Source organism: Mycteria americana, chromosome 7 (assembly GCF_035582795.1).
Source record: "Mycteria americana isolate JAX WOST 10 ecotype Jacksonville Zoo and Gardens chromosome 7, USCA_MyAme_1.0, whole genome shotgun sequence".
NCBI lineage: Eukaryota > Metazoa > Chordata > Aves > Ciconiiformes > Ciconiidae > Mycteria > Mycteria americana.
Window position 1 is genome coordinate 59570921 of NC_134371.1, and position 22845 is coordinate 59593765.

The 22845-nt window shown below is 42.3% G+C and overlaps 1 protein-coding gene across 1 annotated transcript in view; it reads right to left on the reverse strand.

Moving 5' to 3' along the window:
* Positions 1-978: 978 nt before the first annotated feature.
* PIK3R3 (phosphoinositide-3-kinase regulatory subunit 3) overlaps positions 979-22845 on the reverse strand; it is a 35451-nt gene continuing 13584 nt past the window's right edge. Inside the window, exons 2-10 of the mRNA XM_075508695.1 lie at positions 18562-18673; positions 16114-16212; positions 14472-14652; positions 13520-13645; positions 12594-12736; positions 11255-11431; positions 10325-10399; positions 9775-9945; positions 979-8344 (exon numbers count right to left, since the gene is read on the reverse strand). Of these exons, the coding sequence (XP_075364810.1) occupies positions 8143-8344; positions 9775-9945; positions 10325-10399; positions 11255-11431; positions 12594-12736; positions 13520-13645; positions 14472-14652; positions 16114-16212; positions 18562-18673 (1286 nt within the window). The 3' untranslated portion in view covers positions 979-8142. The remainder of the gene's footprint in view (positions 8345-9774; positions 9946-10324; positions 10400-11254; positions 11432-12593; positions 12737-13519; positions 13646-14471; positions 14653-16113; positions 16213-18561; positions 18674-22845) is intronic.

The following is a 22845-nucleotide window of genomic DNA, read 5'->3' on the forward strand; positions in this document are numbered from 1 at the left end:
CTGCAAAAACGTCGACTCATCGGGTTGCAAAAACACTGAGCCATTTGCAACCCGGGCCAGCCGAGCCACGCACAGACCAGTTCTGCCCCTGCCCTAATTTTCCAAGGATGCTGCTGTAGCATCCCATCCGACGCCCAAGTTTGAGGGGTGAAGCCCCCCTAGGTTTGCCCTTGCCAGCCCTCAAGCTTGCCCAAGCCCAAGCCCTTTGGCTGGCCACCCTCGGGCTGCCCCGTGCGACTTGGGCTTCTCCCCAGCAGCTCCTGAGACCTCCAATGGAAAACGCAAAACGTGCACATGGAGAGTGTCTGCTGCGGTAGCCCCCCCAAGCTCCCACGGCTGCAGGGGGGCTGTGCGGTCACAGCCCGGTACAGCAAATGCCGGGGTCGTGGATGAGGGGCTGCAGCGTTGCAGTGGCTGGAGCTCAGCCGTGCACCACCGCTGCTGCACCGCGAGCGTGCCGGGACCCTCCTGCTAACACCTGAGGCTGAAACGGAAGAGGAACCCACAAACTCACTGATTTTTCAGTGGCCCAAGTGCCTGGTGCTCATGAAGGAATTGGGAAACCAAATGGTGACGTCCAAAACTCCTGCAAAATTAAGGATCTAAGCGAATCGACCCAGCTGAGCTGGGTCTTTGGGAAGGCTGATTCAGCGCTGCAGCCCCCCCTGTCCCCCCAGCACCAGGAGCGGCATCACCGAACGTGGTTTTCCCTGACAGCAGAGGAAGCGACGAGGCATGGAAGAACATGGCTGAGGGCTCCTGCTCTCTCTAAAGACGCTGTAAAAGGAAGAGAGGAAAGGCTCCATTAAGGAGTGTGTTCCTCCCTCGTCTCAGCCCCAAGAGGGTTTCGGGGCCTGGCTGCTTCAGCGCCAGCCGAGAGCAAACTGGACCTCCACGAGTCTTTTTTTAAAGTCTCTGTTAGAGATGAAGCTCATGGCCTCAGCCAGGAGACACAAACACAGCTAACACCACGACAGCCCGACCACGCTGCAGTTCTGAATTTATTAGAAACAGCTGTCAGTACATCCTTCTAAAACATTACATGTCAATGTGCTTTATTGCAATTTTTTTATTGCATTTTTTGATCTAGAGCAAGTAGGCCCAGGATGCTTAGTGTCTGGGATTTAAAAGCCCAACCATCTAGTAAAAGAAAGTACAGCAAAATTGTAACACACCTGGTGACAAGTACAGTGTTGCATTATTGAGCTAGAAACTACAGGATGACTTGTCTGAAAACACTAACATACAATTGGTTTCCTTATGAAGCAGTTTGTTTCTTTTCTTTAAAAGTTAAACTACATGAATTCCTTTTTTTTTTTCTTTTTCTTTTTTTTCCCCCCGACTACACCATAAACGACAGAAGAACAGGTTTTACACAAATAACAAACAAGAGTACCAAAGTTACATGCTGGAATTCATCCGGAAAACAAAATAATTCGATAGCTTCTGGAGAAGCAGGTTCTTAACAGATGCAGTTTCCCTTAAAGAAAATAGAAGTCAAAGAAAAGCAGAAACATTAATGCAAAGTTGTACAAAGGAGTGTGCTGTTATTTCAGCCCTCGATACAAGATCAAACACCCACTCATGCTTTACATTGAACCACACCTTATACAAAGAGTCCACTCACAAAGGGACACGTACCAACACCACCCGTTGCACATCAGCTCTGGACAGGGGGGTCTGGGGGTCTACTGAAACGTGCAAGCGTTCACTGCATCTCGCAGGAGAGCAAGAGGGTTTCTTTTGCTAAACCTTTGCTTGGAACAAAGTTGAATGCTTTGTCCCAGCATAAATAACGCCCCAATTCAATTCAGTTTACAAATAAAGTAGTAACCCCCCCAAGGAAATCCAGAGTTCAGCATTTCAGAAGCACATATGCAAGATGAACACAATAAACTCCTTTTCATTTGACAAAAACAAACCCAATTCTGCCTAAACACATGGCAGAATATGCTAACAGTGAATTTTGTTTTATTTTTAAGGGGCAGTGCCACTTACAGCTAATGCATATAAATGTGTACGTGAATATATTTTACATATATCTATATACATACAGTACATATACACACACACGCGCACACACACACACAGATGATGCAGACCATTACAATCCCGTGGTGCAATAAACAGCCAGATATACAAAATTAACAGGTTTCATCAAACATATCTTTGCTGGATGTAGAAGTCACTCACGAAAACAAAACCGACCAGAACCCCAACCAGCCGACTGAACACGAACCCCCACCGCACCCGACGGAGACGCGGGGGCAGCTCGTGGCTGGCCCCAGCATCCTACAACTCCCCTGAAGCGACGAGACTGATGCCAGGGGGTGATATTCGCCCTTGGACGCTTTTTTTGTCTTTGGATGCAATCATTTTTCCAAACGATCCCGAGCCCCTTGCTACGAGCACTTGGCAAGCGCACGGGCGCAGCGCTGCTGAATACAGGGGGAAATCTCAGCCCCCGTGTTTGCCAATGCCAATCTCACAGACGCAATCCCAAAGGAAGGTGGTGGAGGGGGCATCAAATTAAAGCTGCTTTCTCTAATACAGGTTGATCAACAAGGCGTTCTTTTCTATCAATAAGGGCCCATTCTCACTCTTTTTTTTTTTTGCCTCTGAAGCTCATATTACAATTTTTAAAGGCAAATTTTAGAACAAATGGTGAGTCTAGTCATAAAATACCGCGAGTCTATGCCAATAGCAATAAAAAAAAAATGCAAATTCTGCATTAATTGTATGGAGCCAGCCCCAAAGACCAGCACTTCAAGCACTGTCATCATCTAAACAGTTAACAAGCTAAAGCTCCCTATCTGCCCCTGTGAACAAACAGGAAGGAGTTGAAAAGATTTCAAGAGAGATTTTTTTTTTTTTCCCTTCCCATTCGGTGGAAAGTATTTCTGCCCACAGAATGCAAGATTCACAAAAATGTTGGACAAACTTCATCTAACCCCATCCAAAGCTACTCCTCACGCAGTACTTAACTAGCCAAGCTGCTTCACGAACAGGCCCACGTTTATTTGGGCTAGTAACTTGGTTCCCTTCTCCTGGCTGCACGGACTGTGCCAAGGGAAACGAGGGGATCAGCAATGCAAGTTCCCTTCCAATACAGAAAGAGGAGCAAATCCTTAAGGACCTCCATTAATTTCCTGACTATCTCCTTGCACACACATTTAAGGAGCGTACAACGGATTATTCCAAAGGGAAGGGTCTGCTCTGGCATCTCTTTCTTTTGTGGTTCAAGGCGGAGGTCCTACTTCACGGTTTGTCTACTGCTTCATCGAACTACAACCAGAGGGATGCTTTAGGATGCTGACCCTTCCTCCTCGTTAAAGCTATTTGCTTTGAACGCTGAATTTGAGCAAGCCTAACTCCCCTCCCCTCAGAGTATCTTTGTTCTTCGGGAATGTTTTGATTTTGCTGTTCCAAAAGCAGAGGTTGCAAATCAACATAAGGAAACTACACGTAAGAAAATCTGATTTTAAACATGACCTAAACAAAACAACCCCCAACCCCCATCATAGTGCTTTGTAAAACTGCATTTTGAACCTGTCTCTTACCCTTCCCAATCCACAAACAGTACCTGTTTCATGTCTGCACAATGCAGCAAGCATACAAGACTCACTAACATTTCAGATTTTTATTCCCTGTTAGTGTAACAAAAATAAAAAATAAACAGACATTCAAAAACAGAAGCAAGATTGTTCAAGTACCAAATAAGGGGCTTTTCCAAACTTAAGGTGTGACACTCCTATAGCAATTCTGCTGTTTTAAACAGCCACAGCGTTCAGTTACGGACACAGTGCCACCCAAGCCTGCAGAGAGCCCAGGATCTGGGGCAACCAAGACCCTCCTCCTTCCCCTGGCCTCCCCAACACAGCACTAAGTGTCAACATTCATTTCAACAGTCCCCATTACAGTTGCCTGGCTTTGCGAAGGACAAACTTTGATTTTTGCCCCACTGTGACTAGAATTCAGGTATGGTTAAATACAAACTCTTTTCCTGGGAATGGCTTTTGGTTGTGGAAGTCTTGCTCACACTAGTGTCAGCGAGAAAAGAATCAGGCCCATCACATTAAATGGAAAACTTCTTGACCATCTGCCACATCAAGAGAGATCAGTGTGGAAAGAGTGCTTTATTTTTGGCGTAAGACAGAGGGCTGTACTGGATATAACTCTAGATTGCAACTACCAACGGTGCAAAGCAGCGGACCCAATCCACTGCTGATGAGAATTAAAAAACAAAAACCCCCAGAATACAACCCCCAAATCTAGAGCACTCCAGTATCAGAAGGTGGACAATCACATATTTCTGCTTCACATACTAGTGAAGCGTCTGGCGGGACATCCTTCTGTTTCTAGGTTGGTTCTTCCCATGCTAAGATTACACGTAATCAATAAAGAAACTAGTGGGAAAAGATTTATAACTTACTAACTTCAAACACATGGCACTCGTGGCTGACGCAATGGGGCCAATGGCAACTGTGGAAGTAGACCTGATTTCCATCCATACGAATACAAAATACTGAATCACCCCTGATCCCTGCAAATATACTTCAAAACAGATTAGAAGAAACTGTGCATATTCGAGTTTCAACATTCCCCCCACCCCCATTTAACACTGTGCAAAAGTTATTTATTTAACTCTACATACATATTTAATACAATATGGGTCAGTACTCCTCTAACTGCAGTCCACTAACAGATGGCTGCTACAACAGTGAGACTATTTCCCCTTTCCTCCTGACGTTTTGACTCTCGAAACCAAAACCTTCTCGCATCTTACTGTTTCAAAAGAACTTGAGTTCCTTTGTTTTGCCTTTATGTTCGCATTTCCTGTATTTGTTTTAGGCTTAACAGCTGCGTTTCATACTAGGGTGTAATCCTGCACCTCACAGGCCCATTTCTGATTTCTCAGTCATGCAAGTAGAGAACAGCTCCTGGAAGCTGTGGGTTTTCTCACAGGTCTAATGCTACTGAGCAAACAGAATTAGGCCAAGGACAATGAGCGCAGCAGGACCAAGCCCTTGCCCCGTGGATTACACCAGCTACACGTGTCAGTCGGTTTTATACCCATCTTCATTTGAGTGCAAAACAGATGCAAAAAGAATCTGTGCAATGGCAGATTCCCCTCTCAAAGGGGAGCAATCATAGCAGCTGGGACTTCAGGTGCCTAAACCAAACACAGAGAGATACAGTGGCAACACAGCCTCAGAGAGACTGCTGAGGATAACAGAGCCAAGTACAAGGAACGGGGGCTCAGTCTGCCCATAGCCCTGATCTGAAGGTTTGGGCAAAACAGAATTTCAAAGAATACTTCAAGATGGCTTACTGGCTCTGAGTGCATCATTCACAGCAAATACATCACCTGTGATCAGCAAAGAGATCTCAGAGGGCTAGGGGCCAGAATCCCAACTCACTCACACCACTATAAAGCCAAGCTACCTTCATGGACGCCAATGGAATTACACTGTATTTACCTTGGCAGAGCTGGGGCCGGAGCCTGGACCAAGACCTCACAGGATCAGTCAGATTCCACTACAGGGAAACTTCAGACAGTCCCGCTTTGCTATCCTGCTGCTGTCAGTACTGCGAGGGTGTGCCAGGATTTATGAGTCTGAAAGTAGACCCGTGCTTGTTTAAAACAAAACGGAGCCCTATCTAAAAACAGGGCAGATGTGAAACACTTCAACCAGGTTGTCCCTGTCACAAAAACAGGGATCAGAAATACATGGCCCATCAGCCTCAAATGTTAGTATTGTAAGAGAAGAGCCCAGCGAGATCGCAAGGGCAGAGAAAAATCAGACACTCTTCTCGCACAGGTTTTTCCACAGGCATGAGGCACCTGGCTATCATTTGTGCTTTTGAACCAATTTCCCTCATCAGGCATTTGGACTCAGCCCAGCACGAAGGGAACACTAGATGCACAAGAGATGTGAGAATGACAGCTTTACAGCTACCAGATTAGAATTGCAAATTATCCAAGGGGTAGGGCAAGTTTCTTTAAAAAGAAAAATTTCCATGTCCATATACCACTACGGAATCCGTTCCAGATTTTCACTGAAAGCAAAGGCTACATCTCATTTTTCCTTTTCTTGGGGAAGTGGGAGAGAAGGGAAAGACGAGCAGACCTGGGTCACTTGGACATAGCAACTTGCAGGAATTTTCTTCTCCTCTCACCCAGTTTTGATTAAGTTTTGTAGTGTTTCAATTAATTAGAAAAGCGGCATCTACAGAATTCTTTGCCTGAAGATTGCACTCTGGCTGATTAGAAAGTGCCTAGGATGTGTCAGGGTCATTAGTGCAACAACCCATCTCACAGGCATGCCAGGCAGCCAGACTACCCTTCCTGCAATGGCTGTCAGTACTCCAGCCTCGTCATTTCCCTGCTTGCAAATTCATGGCGTTCAGCGAAATAATACTTCTAGTGTAAACCTTAAACATCAACAAGCCTGGCACTACTGCCCAGGCATTACAGAAAAAAACCCATTTGAACAGGAAATAAGCCCCAGGGTCAGAAACAGGTCTAGAGCATTCTCAGACCTGCATGACTATCTGCTTCCTGCCCTGCACAATGGGTGCACTGCAAGGGAACTGCTTCCAGTAATAGGAACAAAAGTAACTTTCAAGGTTGCACACTGAACAATTACTTTGCCAGTTGTGCTTTGATGCCAAGTGGTTCAGTTTGCCAAATTTAGCTCTTTTTCATTTCAGAAGCTTAAGGAATGGAAATAAGCTGCTTTGTATATTTTCCACGGAGGGGATTTATTGGATGATTGCTATACTTGACAAAGCCCAGGACTACCCACTCCAGTATCTGACAGCAGCCCTTGCCAAAGGATGGTACCAGACATCCAATAACTGAGTATGGCTCTCTTTCCCTTCCTGTGTTTTCCATCATGTCCAAAATAACTACAAGGGAATTTAGATTATACCAATGTAAAATCTTGCTTGGCTGCAGTGGTGTGAGAGTTCACAACCTAGCGTGCAAAGAACAAATCAGAGATCTATAATTAGCATGCTCACTTCTATACAACTGGAAATGACTACACATCATGAAAGAATTTGGTACAATAAGCCATCCAGAAGCATTCGATTGCACCTACCTCTTCTATACCAAAAATCAAGTGTTACAAGAGTCTGTCATTGTTCAGCAAGAGAACTGCAACAGGTAAGTGCAAGCTTCATTCTAGTTTACATTCTGAAGCACAGTATCATTAAAAACTGAAAACAGAATCCCAAGCTGAGGAATGGGAGGAAGGGGGGTGAAGAAAGAGGAGAGTAAGCAATTACATCAGATCAGACAAATTTAGTGTTTTGAAGCCACACGATGTTTAGCTTTTCCTTTTATTTGTTTCAAGTTTTGGTGTAGAAAGTATGTGCGGATGCTAATGCAACCTTCCCCATAAGTGCTCAATCTAGCAACGAACAAAGTTTTGGTGTGTTCAATTTGGTTATAAATGTTTCCGTTAAGTGAAGACCTGTAGTGCCATTGAAACCAAAACTTTGTTACTGTTGGCAAAAAAATAAAGCAACTTTTCTTTACAAGCATTTTTCCATTTAAATAAAAACCTGAAGCTTTCCCATAATTCCTTTGGTCTTCTCTCACCAAATTCCATGCTATCTCAAGACAAGCCCTCTTTTGGAAGTTCGGCTGAATTGCAGTGAAGCTGCTAAAATTAACAGAGAAGAATTGCTGTGGTAGAGTTTCCCCCCTAGTTTCTTGGGAGTTTAAGACTGAAAGACATTACTGATGCCTCAAACAGAGGCTTCAAATTGTCTCTACAAGAACAAGAGAAAACAAAATCCAATTAGAAGTTCCACTGAAGGTGCCTGGCAAAAAATCATCTCCATAAAACGATGTTTTGCTTCCAGTATTTTTGTATGCATTGTGTTGAGTTTATTCCCCTCATAAGGAAACAAAAGTATCAGTGTAAAAGCACAGCTGAGCTTTTAAGGTAGCACCAGGACACCTACACCCAAGTTGTCGTCTTGTTGCTGCTAGGCCTCTTTTTGATTCACATTCACAGAATCACTTCTTGTGCAAAACAAGCAGTCTAAGGAGAAAGAATGCCCTCCAAGTTCTAATAAAAATTGTAGAAAAGAATCCAAGATAGCCAACACTTTCCTTCTCCCCAAAATTTATCTGCAGAGAGAAGGGGGCATCTGTGCGTAGACAGGATAGGCAAGCCTGACATTTAGGGAATCGTTGTGTTGGACAAGGGATGTCTGCTGGTAATGAAGAACCAAATCCTTAAGTGTGCTGTACAGGTTATACGGTTCTGCAAACCCGTAACCTCTTGGAGTGCTGTAGATCACACAGTGTTTCACTTCTCCATCAGCTCTGCAAGGAAAGAAACCAGGAGAGTTTAACATCAAAGGACAAACCCAAAGTGACAGTCTATTAACAATTAAGTAATGCAGCAACCCTGCCAGTCACTAAATTACATAATGGAGGACCCAGCAGATGCAAGTTGAGGAGACTAATATAGTCTGTGAAGAAACAGTGCTACAGGGCATGTGATTAAACACTCTTGCATAATAATCCACATAAGAGGTCTCTTCTACCCCAGCGGTAAAATTCCCTACTGCATTGTTTTCCAAATGTTTCTTGGTTAAGCTCTTGACTTTTTTTTCCCAAGATGCTAAGCACCTGAAGTCAGCTATGACTTTGTGCTCAACTTATCTGGAAACCTTTCCACTAAGCAAAGAAGCCAAAACCCACAAATTCTTAGGATCTACAGAGTATTTCATGAAATGCAGCACTAACTTTCAGTGTGCATTTTTTAACGTTAAGCATGGCATGGGTTCAAGTTGGTTCATTATCTGAAGTCATAGCGACTAAGTCCCTAACTTGGCAAAGCAGTTACTGCAACACAGTATTTCCAAAGCTGCTAGAAAAACTTATCTGCCAGAAAGATCAAGTATTATGTAATCCCTGTACTGGAGCCTATTACAATCCAAGTCACATGTAGGAACAGGTTACGTTATGCCACCCCTTTGCTAGCTTGTAGTATGATACCAACTAAGCAAAAGTATCTGATGAACCCATCACTTCAGTGACTGCGACAAACAGTATCTTGAACAAGGCAGATACTACACTCTTCAGTTACCTTGAGGTGATATACCTTCACATATTCATGTCTTGGACTTGCTTTCAGAAGCAATTAACCTCATGTAAAATAAATCAGTGAAAGCCATTTTGCACTCCAGAACAGGCTTGAAGGGTTTTTGGGTAATGGAATCAAAGTATTTCTGACCTCCATTACACCAGCAGAAAATGAAGTGAAACACAGGAAATCAATGCAAGGCTGCATGAATGTCATAAAAGCTACTGCTCACAAATAATGTCTCCTCTGAACCATCACCATTATCTTAAACATACAAGAGAAAGCACCTAGAGTTGGCCATGTCTGAAAATGAGAATGGAAGATGTTACGGCTCTGTTTTTCTTCTTCCCATGTGTTCCTTGGCAGGGAAGAATATGGGAGAATTTGGCCTTAATTTACTTATGACTGTAGAGCTTCAAGTTAGGATACTTCAGAATTTTGTACTAGCTACTGTGGTGACTGAAGAGACTGCTAGGACTACAGTTACTGCACATTCAAAGCACATTTTTGCAATAAAGCTTTTACTATGCTAGTCTTCCTGCAAACATGCAACACGTTCCAATGGGTAGGCTTAGGCTAGGCCTGGCTTTTGTTCTCCAAAATAAAGAGCCGTGGTAGAGATTTATGAATTGAGTAGTTAGAACAAAAAGGAAAATACACTTACACCACAGAACAGGCATAACATCCTTTCTTGCTACTCTCTCGAATTAAAAATGCTCCATCAGGTTTCCCACAGAGCAAGTCTTCTGCTTGGATACGGTTGAGGTCCCCAACAAACCAAGTTTTCTCATCATGATGTGGCAGGTTTTCATCTTCTTCATTCACAAAGTATGTGCTGAAAGAGAGGATAAATTTAACTTAACCAGTGGTCAGTAAAAGAGTTAATAAGCAGAGTGATTTATTTTTGCAGAAATAATTCAAAGAAACACCAGAACACACCCAAATTGGGAGGTCAGGCTCCTAACGGACAGATATTAAAGGCTTCAACTACAACTTAATTGTTCCAATTTTGTTTAATCCTAAATGCTTCAGCAGAGTTGCTGCCTCACGTGACATACAGTTTCCCCTAAAGAATTTCTCCCTTTTTCTGCAGTCCTTTCTTTTTCTACAGTCCTTTACTGAGAAACTGGTGTTTCATATTACCAATGCCCACAAGAGAAAACACTTATTAATGGAACAGTTCTCAGTAAAATCATATGTATAATGACACTTACTCATCAATATTTTCATTTTTGATCCCCAGCCAGTCGTTTATTCGCTTCTGTCTCACCCCTTTGTGATTGAGCCATCTGCCAGGAGAAGAGAGCATTAATACGTTACTTCAGAGTACATGTACAGATTTTCTTACTGAGCAAGCTGAAGCTCAGACACAAGGTCCCACAAAGAAACAATCTGGAGCTTAGTTTGTTCTCCAGTAGCAAAAGCCATAGAAAGACCATAGATTCCATAAGAGTGCTTCCCTGAATCATCTTCTGAGATGTCCCCTTTACTGGGCAACAGCAAAGAGAAGCCATGAAGCAATCTCTTAAACAGAAAAAGAAGAGGGTACAGCTGAGGAAGAGGTACTGCCTCTGCACAGTGCAGGCCAGAAAGGAAGCAAAATACAAATTGTGGTAGTTGCCTGTGTCTCTTGGGAAAACAAAATGGGTATTGCCACTGGCTTCTTCTAACCTCCTAACGTCACCTTCTGAGACAGTGTGTTTCCCTCTGTCTTCTGCCAGAATCCTAGTGCACTGGGTCCAGCCCAAGGACATTAGGAACTGGATAACAGGGGTGTCAGTGAAATCAAGGGTGCGTACAAGCAACATCTGCCACACCTAGCACAAAAAGTACTAACCTCTATTGTATTAGCAGGCGCAGGCTTTGCTTATAACTCATTTATCTTAAATGTTTTATTTACAGGAGTTGCAGATTGTGCACCTAGTTGTGGCAGGCTCTTTTAAGTCTGACAACAGCATAATAAAGGAATGAAGTCATGAAGAGGCCAAGCAATTACTCAGACATCCCATGCCAGAATGTAGTACCTCAGCACTCACAGAACTTTGGTTATGAAAAGAAATTAAATTCCCATTATCCTGATAGAAACAGTCATTAATCAGGTTCATCAGAGACACTATTCTGAGGTACAGGTCAGATTTACTTACACAAGATACTGATCTCTGATTTTGCGGAGCTGAATTAGGTCAGGCTTGATACTATTCATTTTCTTATCAGTCTCCCTGTTGTCCAGAGCTTGTTTCTTCAAATCTTGTTCCAGGCGCATTTTACTATCATGGATCTCACCCAGGCGTGATTTTAATTTTTCATAGTTCATCATTATCCTGCAAACAAGTGTAATATTTGAGAGGTGAGGTCAAACCAGTCTAGAAGGACTGAACCTTACCGGTAGCACTTATATAACAGTATCACAAGAATTACTGTAACAGCAGCTCCTTCCTTTGACTGCCTCATCTTAACATAAAAATTACTGTAAGAGTGCCAGAAAAGACCTCTTGCCAGAAGGCCTACCAGCCTTTTGCATAGTTTGAACCTTCAGTTTACCTTAACATATTTCCTTCTGGCAGAGATGCAGGAACAAATTATCTCTAGGAGGGTAAGCTAGAACAGATTCCTCCTTCACTGTCAGATTAACTTTTTGGTATATCAATTATGCAATCCCACCATAGGTATCAGTACTAGCAAGATTTCAAATGCAGACTTCGATTACTGATCAAGAGCTACCAGGAAGTAACACTGCCTGTCTCTTCATTCAAGATTAGTTTGCAGGTCTGGTACGATTCAGGAAAATAACATATTTCCCCTGTTAATTGATTTTTAGGCAAAATGAAGCACCGCAGTCGCATAGGAAGATTGTTACAGGTAACTGTTTTCAGTCTAAAAATCTCCTTGAGGTTACCCTACCATGATTCATAAAGCACTGTGCCAAGTCAGGCATTATACCTGGCATTTCTTCAAAGGCCCAGATCCAGCTTTTTCTGCTAGTATCTTCACAGAAGGGCAATTTCAAGTGAGGCCCTTACTGAATTTGTTAGATGACCACTATCCACTACCAAGTAGTAGCAATTAAATACTCATCATCTTTGAAAGTGACTAAAACTGACTATGGACTGTGAGATTTACCAGAGCTGTGCTGATTTTTGCAGTCTGTAAGTAAATATTTTTCTGAATTATATTCTGAGCAAATCCAAATAGAAGTGGGATATGCAAATGCAGCTATTATTTCCCAATCCTCACCACAGTATCTTGATTTACTGAAGTTGAGGGAGAATAATCCAGAGATCTCCCACCTCTTCTGTCTACAATGCAATTCCCTGACAGAAGAGGGCTTTACTGAAAGTTCAGACACCTTGGGGGAAGGTCTCAGAGTAAATACTGAGTTTACAAAGTGTTTTATAAGATGCAATATTATATAAAAGAATTTTATGGGAGCGTCAATGTGGACACCAGTTCTTCCTTGTAAGCAAACACAACTTGAGAGCCTACCGTTCAATTTCTTTGTCATTCCCCTCCCTGCGAAATCGCTCAATGTATTCTTTGCTGTATCGCTCTTGTGAGTGGCACTGTTCCTCAAATATCTTAATAGTTTCATTAAATGCTTCAATTGCAGTCCTCTTCATCTGAATTTCCTATGTGAGGAAAGAGTCCTTCATCATTTGTTCATGATACAGATGACAATGCAAGACTCAATTATGTTCCCTAAATTGACTGAGAAGATGAACTCCCCCGCACCCCCCCCCCCAGTCAAAATGTGATTAATCAGTTTTAAATTTAGTCAAATGTCCAAGTAGAGTCAGGGAAGTACAGGGAAGACTTACTCCCTGTAAGTTTATCCTCCTCCCCCACATGATGCTCTCTATTAGGCTGCAAACCCCTCAAATATTTTAGTCATATTTTCCATCTTAGTTTGCAGGAAGACTGCCAGCAAACCTCCTCCCCATATATGAACTATCTTATTTTACAAGAAGCAGTCCAAATACTGTATTCACACTTCCTTAACGCATAATATCTGGTATCTGATTTGAACATGACTTCATAAAAAACCTGGACAAACCCCTCTACAATTCTCTCTGCAGCATACAGCAGCTGGAAATACTCAGCAGCCAAGGAAGACGTCTGCAGTGCAAAGATTGTAGGTGATGGCCTTCTCCACCACTCTGTCTTATACTAGGAAGCTCAGCTCCTCTTTCTTCCTTGCCCTACACCATACCTCTAGGACTATCAGCAACAAGTAATATGCACTGTTTCTATCAACTTTGAAACCACTTTGCTCTATTCCACAAATTACCATTTTTTTTCCTTGTATTTTCTGACCTTGGACTACCTTTATTAGCTGTAACAGGTTAAAATAATTTTCTTTACTTTTTAAACAACAAGAAACAGACTCTACAGATAGCTAAAGTAGAACCAACCTGTGATGTTCGGGTATATTCTTCATACAATTTGTCGTACTCTTTACTCTTTTCCTGATACTGAGCATGGTATTCTTGAAGCTTTTTACCTACTGCATCTATATTATCTTCTTTCACCAACTGATCCTGTACATACAAAAAGCTATTAAGTCTTCAGGCAAAGCAGCTTTTCTTTAGGAGTATTCGTTTGTCCACTTATGCACATTCGCATTTTACAGCTATTAGCATCATTTTTATAATCAGGTTTCTACAGAATGCAAACACCGTATCTAAATGCCCTTCCTCCATGCAATAAGTTCCACAGTTTACAGACACTAGGAACTGCAACTATGGGACACCAAGAACTATGCCAAAATACTAAGCTTCCAAAAACACACTACAGCTTAGGTCTAGGATTCCTATGCCTACTGGAGAAAGGAGGAATTGAATTGTTTGGAATCTGAAGTTAAAGATCAGAGTATTTTTTTTTTTCCAAAAAGCTCTGCAGTTCTTTTTCCTTAATGCAAGACAAAGTCTCAGGCTACTGGATTAAAAAAACTTTAAAAAATGTTCTTGAAAAATTTAGATGGCTATGCACAGAGCAAGCAGCTGCATGGGTCAGCGTTGCCCTTGAAGCACATATGTCTAGAACAGTGCCCTGTGGGTCCACAAGGGTCCAAGGGGAATAAGAAAGGCTTCTCAGGCTCTCTGCTGCATGTCAGGGTTTCACTTCTCTATTGGACTGCTCAGATGGAGATTGGAAACTTGATAAAATGAAGAAGCTTAAATGGCTAGACAATTTGGAAGACCCATTATTATAAGCAAAGTGAGGTCAAATGTGAAAACTCAACTTTTTTTTTCAGTTTTCAAAAAAAAAAAATCAGGCTTCACACAGAGAAAAAAAATCATATACACATTTGCAATTTTTTTCTTGTCTGCACTAATAGCCATTGGGGTCCAATAAAGATCTTACCTGCTGGTACCGGGACACTGGATACATCAACTTCACATCAAGCTTCGGGTTATACTGGGCAAGAGACTCGTTGCGGTAGTGGTTAATCAGTTCCACAACTGAATTAAACGTCAGTGGATCGGAAAAGCCGTATTTTCCATCCCGATGATAGATCTTTATCAGTTTATTGTTGCCACCCTTCCTGTAAAGCGGCACAGTGATTTAGAGGTTTTACTGTGTACCTCCTATCCCTCTTCAACACTAAGGCTGCTAACAAAGACACCAGTGAATTTCCTGGGCAAGTGGCTTTGACACTATACACCTTCATAGTGGTTCTTTACATACTAGCAGATATCAGTAGTTTAAGAGTCAATACACACAGAATTATCAGCAGATATTATTTGAACAGGAGCAAAGCCCAAAGTAAATCTCTTCCTATGTGTTCATTCTGGAGCCAGCTTCTAGTATTTAAGACCTAGCTTTGCCACAAGTTTTGCAGGGGAAAAGGAGAATGCTGAAGGCTGAATAAAGGAGCCATATGAAAACCCAAACCCACAATTTCCTGCAATTTGGGGTCACTAATAGTATACAACTGAGTATACATTTATACAGTGATTAACAAGTCTTTTGAGTTATGGATGCTAATACAGGATATACAAACCTAAACAAAATCCTTTGAGGATTACAAGATGGTTGTAAGTTTAGGACTTTACATTATCCAGATTTATACATTCTAGCAGTTTCCACAAATACAGTGCTTATTTCTTCCTTTTTTCATCAACAGACTGTTTAGACAATATCCTGTCCTTCCTGCACTCTCAATTTTGGTTCCTAAAGACATCTGCATTCAGCAAAATAACCAAATCATGCCAAACCTTAGCGCACAAGCCGTGAACTTCAAGGCAGAAGTCAAAGCAGAATTTAAACTACACACTTGGGGTCAAACCTGCCATTAAGACAATGTAATTTCACGGCAAGATCAAATATCTACCATATCATAGTAACTCCCGAAGGTGTGCTACAGAGGCAGTGGCTTATGTGCCTTGCCTGTTTGCCTCTAACAACCAATCTTGGGAGCCTGGCAGAGGCAAGCGGCTGGACAGGCTGGGCAAGGCACCAGCAGCTAGTCACATGAGGTCTACTGCCTAACTGCAGTAGACAGGGCTGGGGCAGCTCTGGGAAGTCTGCCACTTGCAGACAATTTTAATGAAGAAAGGAACATGGCTCCAATTCAATATTTCCTAAACTCTAGATCAGAAAGCACAAGATACTCTTTTTACAAAGACACTGCATTCAATTTCCAGAGCTGCACACTTACAAGATATTCAACACACTCCCATTAATCAAAGCCCTAGTTTATAAATACCTTTTACCTTAGCAGTTCTGAAACTATGAAGCACTACTGAGTGGCTCTCCTCCCTGAGTCCCATCTAATCTACACAGAGATACTTACAGTAGTGTTTAGTGAGGGACAGGATTCAATGCATAGAACAGAACTGACTATCAGTCCTGGCTATTTATTTGCTCATTCTGTGATCTGCAGTACCTTTGGGAACATCTCTCTACTCGAGCCACATCAGCTTCACACAGCCACTGCTGTCACTAGTATAGCGACTAGCTACTCAGGGTTTTACTATGTAGACTACAACTGCTCAATGCTTACCGTAATGTCAGAGTGTAGTCTCCTTGCATCTTGGTTGATGCATCGCGCACCAGGAACGTTCCATCTGGCATGTCTCGTAACTTGTCATTTACTTCTTCCCTGGAGAATGGAAAGGAAGGCAAAATTAGAAGCGTTAAGGACATGATCATCTTTGCCGCAGATATCAATATTGGAGCCAGTAACACCAGCATGCGTAAGGAGTTCAATCCTCAAAATAACAGGCAATCTTCTTTCACACTCAGTCTTTTAGGCCATCTAAAGCAAGTCCAAACTTGTGTAGTTATACTGAAAAATAGCAGCTGCAGACAACTGCCACTTAGGAAGAAGTCTCTGTTTAAGCAACAGTAGCGGCTGTGTTTCAGAGTTCACAGCCTTTCCCTGTAATCTGCTCAGGTTTTAAAGTCCACACTGGAAACAGGTGCCCTTTGAGAAGCCAGTCCTGACCTCTTAAGAAATGGTCTTTAGCATCATAGCTCAAAGGTGTCTAGACTTTACCACAGTTTTAGTCTCAAGACACTCATCATTGGCTTAACTCTGATCTTATTTACAGCAGTTTTAAACCACTACAACTTTGCTAGCTTCAGTGCAACTTTTCCTTATTTACAACTGAAGCAAAAGGATACTAAGTCCAGAGCTTTAAGCTAAATCAAGAAATCTTCTGGTGAAAGTGAGTACCTGTAAGCATTAAAAAAAATTATTTCAGCTGAAGAGTTAAGTGTCTTGCCAGGTTTGACCATTTCACCCGGATTACATATCTCACTTTATAACAGCTCGCTCCCTCACAGGTTCTTAGAAGCACTAAGCACTTTTTAATACAATCATTTGGAAACTAAAGTTTATCAGGTAGCCTCAACGTTATCTAAGTGAGGTAGGAAGCCTACTTGAATCTTACAAAGAAAAATCAACAGCAGCTTTTTTGTTCAAATACTAAGGAACAAAAGTATTCTTACAAAATAGCCTTAGTTTTGATTTAGCTACCTGAAAACCATTCTGTTAGTAAAACTGACTCCTATGAAGTATCACATGCGTATCCGCTTACTCGTCTCAGAACATTTTACAGATTGGACCCAGTTAACTCAAATGGCCTTCTCCTTTTTGAATGGATAGGTATGATCTAAGGGCCTGGGCTTATGCCTGCAAGTTGCACCCTGGAGCTCGTAACAAAATTTTCAGCACAACTTCTTGACTGAAGAACATGGCTCCTGCCCTGACAGCCCGATGCAGTCTGTACCTGCTGGCTGTCAAATTAGGGTCATAAACAATTCCATCTTTACATGCGTATCACATTTTAATCTAATAAAGCCACTCCAATGTGATTTGTACTGCGTTAGCTCCAGTCATCACGTGCACTGTTAATTGAGGAACAAATCCACAGTCAATAAACTCATACCAATATCGAGCAGTTTTAAACAAACCCTGCCCTAGTGGGTTTTGTGATCAGGTTTTGCCACTCTGCTTCGATTTAGAATTAACAGAAAAATATCACTGCCGAGGCCCTTCAAAAGCAAGATCTATGTGGGTTTGCTTTATAAAGATAAGGGTGGTACAATAAAGATATGAAAACTTTATTTCCCTTCTCAGAACTTCAGTGAACTACTGTGGCAAACATTCTTTTCTTGCCTCTATCTGACAGTGTTTCAAAGTATCATGTGCACAAGTTTGAGCAATTCCTGATCACACTCCCAGCATGCTCATGTTTCCCCTTACAGTTCCAAATTCTAGCCTCTTCAGAAGTGCCTTAAGAGGGAAAGAGATGACTGGACACTTCAGCTCTTTTATGCAGTTAAGTATATAAAAACTGGCACTTCATTTTCTGAACCCAACCCCAGTCATCTGTTTTCTCAAGTGCAGAGAAAAGGGCTTCCTTAAGAGGTAAAACTTAATTTATTTGGTACGTGTCTGTATCATTTGCTCAGTATAGCTCATGATGGTTAGCATTTGTAAGAGCTATTTTTATACCACCATGTAATAGAAATTAATACAGATGCAATTTTAACCAAATGTTAAAGAAACCAAAAATAAGAATGCAACTCCTTTTATTGTCAGCAAGCCTCCTACTGAAAGTTTGCTGAACTGCATGCATCCCAGCATTGTATGCTTACAAAACCTTATTAGCACATTCAGAAGCATTTTTCTTTTGAACAAAATAATCTCTTCTTTTTTAAAGACTTTGTGTATCTGGAGAAATTTAGAAACCCAAAATAACTGTCACCAAGACTGGCAATATCTGCACCAGAACAACTTAACACATAAACACAAGTCCTGAATCCAGTCGAATACTTTCATTTAGGTGCTTTGCCAAGTATAGTCCTGAATCATTTCCCTCCTGTAAAATGCTGCCTGAAATAGAATTCAAGGGAAAAAGAACACGCCTAACAGGTTTATTCTATTTTTAATAACATATATATTAATATATTTTAATTAATATGTTTTAGTAATATCACTTACCTTGAGATGTCCCCCCAGTACCACTCTGCTTCCTGCAGAGAGAAACTGGAATTGTCCTTTATTCCATTCGTATTGACTGGAGTCATTGGTTTGGGGGGCTTTGGAGGAAGAGCTGGAAATGAAGAATAGATTAAAGAATGGTAAACAGGGGAAAATAATCACTAAACTGTTAATGAAATACGACAGTGAAAAAGCAAGAGAAAATGTGCATCTTGAACTTGCATTTCAAGCTCTCTCAAAGTAGATGGAATTTGTAATTTTTAAAGAATTTTTAAGTCAACAGCTGCACTGTGATCCCAGATTTCCTAGTACTCAAACCAAACACGTGCTTGAGGGAGGGCAAAGGGAAAGAGTATGAGGAAACATGAATTTTTGTTAAAAGGAAGACTGGCTCAGGCATGACTACAAGGGCATTCACTGCCTAAACCTCCAAACAAGTTACAAAGGTGTATTGTGTTTGAAAGCCACAGCCTGGAGAGCACTGTGCACCATTATGGAAAAACTCCAGCTGCTCAGGCATCACCGGTCCTTCTGGCAACCCATAAGAGCAAACGGGTAGGCTCTTCTTCAGAGGGAAAAACACTGCTAGTGAAAGAAGTGGTGGCTGGGCAGCAGTATATCCATCACAGATCCAAGGTTCATGTTTCATACTAGATTTACCATTTAGGCTCCTTTAGGAACACAATTTATGACTCTTTTAATACTACAGGACATGAGGTGATAAAGGAAGGGGAAAGGGGACATTAGGTCATTACTAGAGTGCCTGCACCACTTCACATAGCTGAAATGTTTGCCACAGGAAAGGGGATGCTACAAATCCCCCAGAGACAGGCAGAACTGCACATCTGTAGGCCTAGTGCATACCTGCCCAGAATTCCCGTTCTGAATTCAAGGAAAACAGGCTTTTACTTCTGTTCTCAAAATAGGTTACACAATGTAAGGGCATACAACCCACTGAAGCTCTTTCTATTTGGTCAGTTTTTGCTCAAACAACTTTATCGCGGTCTTGAATGCAAGCCCTCTATCAGGAGTAATTCAGCAGCCACAGGCATGTTCATGTATTGGTAGAGGCTTGTTTGTCAGCAGAAATGCATTACACTATTTTCTTCGAGAAAGATGTCTTGAGTGCTCTCCCCTGCTTTGCAGAGGCTGAACGCTTCATCAAGAACACTACCACTGAAACTGACATTTTTCAGGCATTTCATGAGAGTGTTTTAGAGAGGCAGGTAACATTTGAATTCAGAGTAAGAAAGCAGCTATGCACATTGATTTGCTACTAGCACATTTTTAAGTCAGACCCTGAACATCTGTGCTCCCAGCCCTATGCCCTAGCCATCAGATTACACAAGCATCAGTGAGCAGGCCTGACACACACTGACAACAGCCATCTTTCAGATGCACACAATCCCGGTGTACAAGCAGAAATACAAATAAAGGGAGCAGAAAGAAGATTTTGATCTCTAGCTCCAGCACAGAATGGCTTAACACAGAGAGGTGTGCTACTGGGCACCATCCATCTGCTCACCTCCGAGCCACACCTCCCACATTAAAGAAGAGAAAACAGTGTTCCAACTGCAGTTCCAAATACCATTTCATGTTGAATGTCCAACACAGTAACTTCACTGTTCTCAGACAAACCAGTAGATACTTTAATCGAGCCAATCTAAACTAAATCTGAACCTTGACCCAGACGTTTGCACCCTGGGGTTGCTGACCAAACACCTGATTCAGATAGCAGTATTCATTCTGCGGGACTGAGCATTAAACCATAGCATACAGGTTCTTTTTATGGGGTGAGCTAGGAACTTTCAGGTGTGCACATATCTAGTGAGGCAATAACAGGTCTTGTCATACAAGGAAGGTGAAAACCTTTGGATTCAGTGAAGTAGCTTCCTGGTTAGGAGGCTTCAGTTACTCCTAGCTCAACTATTACAGTTGTTTGTATAGCTCCTAAGTATTTGTACAAAGCAGCATTGAGAGTAAGATACAGTTCTAACGCTACTTTGCTTGAAGCTCCCAGCCCCATTCTACTTTGCAGGGTCAGAGGATCAGAGAGATTTGCAGGGTCAGAGGCATATATCCAGGCTAAGCCTGTAGAATCTATTGTATTTACCATGCCCTATCCTGTTCCATCTCCCCCATTCAAAGTTCCTGGAATAAGGAAGTGTCTTCGGGTCCTCCCTCCTCCCCTCCCTCACATCTGGGCTGTGGTACCCTATGCGCTCTAAAGAAGCAACAGGACAGACGCAGTGGTTCCGAGTCTCATCAGTGCCTGCACATGGCAGTAAATCCAAGTTCAGAAAACCTCTAGATGTTCTGATCTACTCCAGAATATTTTGTGGCTTCTGAGTCATCAACAAGTGTGTGAAGATTCATGTAAAAAACACACAACAGCATGGAGAACTCTTAGAAAACTATACCAGCACCAGCAACTATTTCACTGGGTCTTACAAGTTAAAGCTTGGACGTACCAACAACTTCAAGGTATTTTACAGTGTAAAAGCCTGTTTTACACTGGTAATAGGGGCTTTCCAGAAGAGGCTTTCAAGCATTCTCTAGAGTACTTGAATACTTCTCTAGCCCTCCTTGTCAGATTAAGTCTTGCTCCTTTATATACTGCGGAATTATTTAGCAGCTTTGTTAGGGTTCACTCCAAAGCACAGGGCACAGAAAAGCAAACTAACAAAGACCGGAAAAGTAAGGAACAGGAGTTCGGCATATGGACACAGAGCACTAGACATTACACCAAATGTCCTTCATACAGGTGGGGTTTTTTCCTTCTTTCTCTTTAATAGGTAGGTATCAGTTCTCACTATCAGGGGGTTGTCCGCAGAGCTTCATTCTGCATGAGAAAATTGGAGGGAAATTCTTCCAGGGAGAAGAATAAGGCTTGGACCAGTTCCTGTAAAACCTGACTCATGGAAGCCAGTCCTTTTCACAACAGACTTTTGAAAAATGCTTTTTAATAGCTTGCACATTTTAAAAATACAAAAGTATTTGCAAGGGTGGATCCTGTTTCCAGAGAGCTATGGATCTAATTCTTTACTTTCAATACTTTGAGCTCTTTGAGTCATAATAGATTTTCCCCTGTCTTGGATACAAAACCAGGCCCTTGCTATTGCTTTACCCAGTAGACTAACATGCCCATCCATTTCAGTGTTTCTTGGCTACCCTCTCAGCCTGATATGACTGTAGTCTGTACAAATGGAGAACTGAGCATGAAGGTTGTTTAAACCCCACAGCCCAGAACCCGTGATGACACGAGGGGAGCATTTTATAATAGCATGGCAAGTCTACTGTAACAGAACAGCATCCACCCTACTGCTGGTCTCGTAACCCAACGGGTTGCTAGAAGAGGCATCTTAAAATAGCTTTTACTAGTACCTAGACAGTGCTAGCCACCCTGCTAGGAGAAATCCTGTGATGTTTCTATGAGAAGCTACAGAGAGCCTTAAAGAGTCTACAGATTTTGATTTAAATTCAAAAAAATCCAGTTTTATATACTTTACTTGATGAACATTAGAAAGCTAAAACCCTACAGTAAAGTAAAATAAGGCTGGCTTGAAGTCAACAGAAATGCTTTCAAGAGCAGCCGTGCTTCTTTCCATGTCACTGGGTCCAATTCTGATCTAGCCAAAGGCACAATCTTACTTTATGTCAAAACAAGCTCCAATTAGAGTGAATGATCCTGATGGTTCCTTGCCTCCTTCCTCCTGGGAGAGGAAGAACATTGATCACAAGTGATTAACAGCACAATGGATCTATCTGTTCTAATAAAGAACTTGCTGCTAGCACCAGATACTTAAGTGTCCTTCCCCTACCATGTCTCTAGGACAGCTTTACAGCCCAGATCTTTCCAAAACCCAAAAGGCAACAGCTCAGCTGGACCCTTCCATTCCCACATGAGTGGAAGATGAAGTGGAAGTGGAAGCACATTCCCAAGATCAGGTTCAGCCCTCACTGACCGCCTGGCATGCAGCGATGAGAGCAGACTGGCTCTCCCTCACACACTAGCGGGCATCTCTGGTTTTTCTTTCTTTAGCAACTCTAGTCCCCTCTTTCTAACTTCCCCAAGCAGCCTAGCTTGAGCTAAATCCCAATCCCAGATCAGTGTCACTTAGAAGGCGGGAAATAAAAAAGAGCTGGTGATGGAGCGGAGGCAGCGGCAGCCAATGCCGGCCGGGCCCGGGATCGGATGTTGCTGACGTCAGGGCCCGGAAGGCTGCCGTGCCGGCTCCAGCAGGTAGCTTCAGCTGAGCTGCTCTGCAGAGCTGCAGCGCAGGT